At 49.9% G+C, this 4,043-nt stretch overlaps 1 protein-coding gene across 1 annotated transcript in view; it reads left to right on the top strand.

Annotated features, from left to right (window-relative positions):
- Positions 1 to 2,078: 2,078 nt before the first annotated feature.
- The window catches only part of LOC138153959 (C-signal-like), a 25,161-nt gene continuing 23,196 nt past the window's right edge, over positions 2,079 to 4,043 (top strand). Inside the window, exon 1 of the mRNA XM_069078373.1 lies at positions 2,079 to 2,219. Within this exon, the coding sequence (XP_068934474.1) occupies positions 2,079 to 2,219 (141 nt within the window). The remainder of the gene's footprint in view (positions 2,220 to 4,043) is intronic.

Below are 4,043 nucleotides of genomic sequence, written 5' to 3' on the forward strand. Positions count from 1 at the left end.
GAATCACAATCAAATCAACTATGCCATAGCTCCATTTACCATCCTTGTAAACTTCTGAACTAACGTGTTTCTTCCTGGTCATCATTCCACTATGGACAGGACTTAATAAAGACTTTTCCATTCATTCATTTCCATTTATTTATCTATTAAATGTATTCCTACAAAAAGCAGTCTGTGTGTTCAACGCTCCTTTGTCTGGTTCCGATATCAATGATTTTCATGTGATGTCCTCTAGCTCTTCAGATGCACCCCATTATGAGAAATAGTAAGTCCCATTCTATTCTTCCTCATTCCTTTCCTAGTGTTTTCTTTCCCTCCCTCCTTTTATTTTCTCTCAAGATCAACACAGAACAAAATCATCCCCAGTTCCTCTTTTATTTAATTCTCCCTAGTGACCACTAGGTGGTGCCATAGTGCATAGAGTGCCAGGCCCGGAGTCAGGAAGACTCATCTCCCTGAGTTCAAATTTGACCTCAGAATTACTTATTGACTCTGACAGCTGTGCGACCCTGAGTATGTCACTTAACCCCATTTGCCTCAGTTCCCTCATCTGTAAAGTAAGTTGGAGAAGGAAATGGCAAACTACTCCAGTATCTTTGCTAAGAAAATTCCAAAAGGAGTCATGAAAAGTTGGATGTGACTGAGAAACAAGGCAACAACCTTCAGGGGTTGTTGTGAGGCTGAACCTAAACCGTTATATAAATGTTATGATGATGAAGATGAAGAAGAAGAAGATGATGATGTCTGTGGTCGGGGAGCTATGGTCTTTAGGCTACTCTGGAACATCTCAAGGCAAGAGTGACTATAGATTTCCAATCCCCCCCCCCCCCAACTTCTCCATCTGAGCACTCTGGGTTTCCTGTTCCCCAGGGAAGGAAGCTGCTGGCTTCGGGTGCTCCTGGAGTGGCTCTGGTTAGAGGGTTGGCGGACTTCTGGCTTGATGATTTGCACTTAGACTGGTTTCCCTTCTCCAAGGCATCTGGCCTTTGTATGGAATCCTAGGCTGAATGAAAAAAAAAAAAGATCAACCCACCTTACTTTGATACTTTATTCAACCCAATCCAATTTAACAAACATTTACTAAGTGACTACTCTGTGCCAGGCACTTTGCTAGGTGCCAGAGATATAAAGTCAAAAATAAAATCCTATCTGCCCACCTGGGACGGAGGGAGGGGAAAGAGCCGTGTTCACAGAGAAGTAAAAGCAAATTATGTCCGTAATTTCTAGAAGAGAGCCCCGACAACTGGGGAAATCAGAGGCGGCTTTCTGTTGATGTTGGTAGGAAGGAGGAGGAAGTTTGGGATGCTGAGACGCAAAAGTGAAGAATTTATGAAATGGGGAGGGATGCCCTGTGGAAGTAGGGGAGCAGCCCGCATCACTAGCAGGGATCTTAGACTTATCTGGGCCTATTCTGGAACCTCAAGTCTGTGTCCTGAATCAGAGGACCCCAGGTCTGTAGCAGCTCAGCCCTTCCCGGGACGGGACGCTCTCACAGGACTGGCTACAGAACCGAGATCAATTCTGCTTGCCCTGGTGGGGCAGAGACAACGGTTGGGATGTGCAAAGTTTTGGAGTAGAGATGGAGGGAAGAAGGGGCAGCGGGGAAGGGGAGATTCTGTCCTGTCTCGGCCCTCAGCAGGGAGATGAAGGGTTGTGTGGAAATTCTTTCTCTAGCTCTCCAAATGCCTCCCCTGGGGCTTACAGCCACGGTGCTTCTTTTTCTCCCTGGACCTCAGTTTCCCCCCTGACACCCTAGATCCAACTCTTTGCCTGAACCTGATGCCGGGTCTGGTGATGAGCTCCCCTACTCATGCTGGGACCCTCCTGACTCCGGACTGATCTTCCGGAGGGTTTGCGGAAGAAAGGGATTTGCAAGCTGGGGCCAGGACATTCCTGAGGTGGTGGTATAGGTGGTAGGTGCGATGGAGGAGGGTAGGGAGCTCTGGCTCGGGGAGGGGCTTGGAGAGAGGCGGAGCCCGAGGCGGGGCTCAGCCCCCCTTTATCCCTCTGGCTCGGGACAGCTCCAAGTCCCTGTTTTCATCTTGGCGCGCTCAGATCCTCGATCTATCGCTTGGGCCATGGCACTTGGGACATGCCGCGCGGTTCTCATCACCGGCTGCAACCGTGGCATCGGCCTGGGCCTAGTGCGGGGGTTCCTGGCTCGGAGACCCGCTCCGGACTTGGTCATCGCCACCTGCCGCCACCCGGACCAAGCGCAGGTAGGAAGCCGGGATGCCTGGGTCCCTTCCTGGAGTCGGGGCTCAGTCTGAAGGGGGCGCAGAAACAGCACCTGGGAGCTGGGGCCCCAGCCAGAGAAGCTACAGCAGGACGCATGCAAGTCAGACTTCGGAAGGGACTTTCCATCCCCCCGAGTGGTCACTTCTACCCCTGCCTAGTTCCACCTAGGGAGAGACTGGAGTATGGATCGTATGACTCCAAAAGTTCCCATTCCAGTACCTACCCTTGCTCGATTCAATTCAGCCAGTTTTTACCGAGCATCTCCTGGGTACCCAGCACTTCAGGCGTTGGGCACACAAAGACAAACCGAAATAGCCAGAAGCAGGCTATTTGGGCTGGGCACTCGGGCGCCTGAGTTGGGGACCACCGGGCAGGCAGGCAGCCTGGGCAGAGACCAAGGGACCTTTTTTCTCTCCCTCCCCACCCCCTCCTTTCTAAGCCCAAGCTCCCGCCTCTACTGCCCTTCCTAACCTGCTCACTCCCCACCCCCAACCTCTTTCCCATCCCCAGGAGGTGTGTAATCTTGGCCGAATGACAATGACTGACCCACCTCGCAGGACTCCCATTCACTGTTCTGGCTATATCTCCTGCGTTCTTTTTAAAAGACACAGTTAATTCCCAGTAGAGTCCTGCTCCGCACCCCCTGGCCCTGGACTGGGTGACAGTCCTTCCAAGTTCTTAAGGCCTTGGGGTCCGGGGAAGGAGTAACTGAGTACGAACACCTGGGGTGGGCGGGGCCGGTGGGGGCTGCGGGGACTCGGAAGGGCGCACAAAAGTCTCTCCAGGTGTCCGGTACTGCCATGTGGGGTCCCTTCTCAGTGGCTTTTGAAGCATTCAGTTTTATGCCAAGTCAACGTTTCCTTCTTCTTTTGCTTGATTTTAAACTGATGCAATTTATTTGATGGATAATTATTTAGGGGAAGAGGTACCCACACATCCCTCCGCCCCCTTCCCTCCCAGGCCAGCGGAGCCCAAAAGTCTTAGTGCCTTTGAGCTCCTGTACTGTTAAAGTTATTAAAAGTTTCAAGGTGCAGCAAGATTTTGGAGTTCCCTTCATTTGCATAACAGACAGCAGTAGTCACAGCCTCGGTGTCTCGGGGAACTTACCAGAGGAATGCATGAGATACTGGACCTAGCAGTAGGTAGCTGGATGGGACTGTTGTTAAGAGCTGAGCAAAAGCTCAGCATATATATGATATAGGATAGAAGGACATACGAATAATATAATATATGATATGATATATGACATGACACGACATATGCTATTATATGACATAATAAAATAAAATGTAATATGATGCGATTATATAAGATATATGATAATATTAACATAACATTATATATGGTATATGATTGATATGATATGATATAACTCGGCAATAATTCCCAGGACACGTTCTGTGGGGTGGTCCTTTCCCCCTGTTTCAGCCAACATTTCTTAAATGCCGACTTTTCATCTGGGTCACTGACTGACTACTCAAAGCCCAGAACCTCTGTTTCCGGGAGAGCTGACCCGCTCCCACCCCCACCAGTCTTTGGCCCCGCTGTCTCCTCTTTCATCCTGCAGAGGGAGACAAAGACCACCCTGCGTTTGAATCCTGTTTCTGATGCTGCCTGTGAGATCTTGCCCAAGTCGCTTAACTTCTTTGTTACTTCAATTTCTTCATCTGCATAATGAGGAGTTTAGAGTAGATGAGCTCAAAGTTCCCTTCCCGCTCCATGTATGAACAGCAGGGATGGAGGCAGTGTGTGTGTGTGTGTGTGTGTGTGTGTGTGTGTGTGTGTGTGTGTGTGTGTGTGTGTGT

Source organism: Petaurus breviceps, unplaced genomic scaffold, assembly GCF_028583685.1.
Source record: "Petaurus breviceps papuanus isolate PSGF00001 unplaced genomic scaffold, PetGlider_PUasm1.0 91041, whole genome shotgun sequence".
NCBI lineage: Eukaryota > Metazoa > Chordata > Mammalia > Diprotodontia > Petauridae > Petaurus > Petaurus breviceps.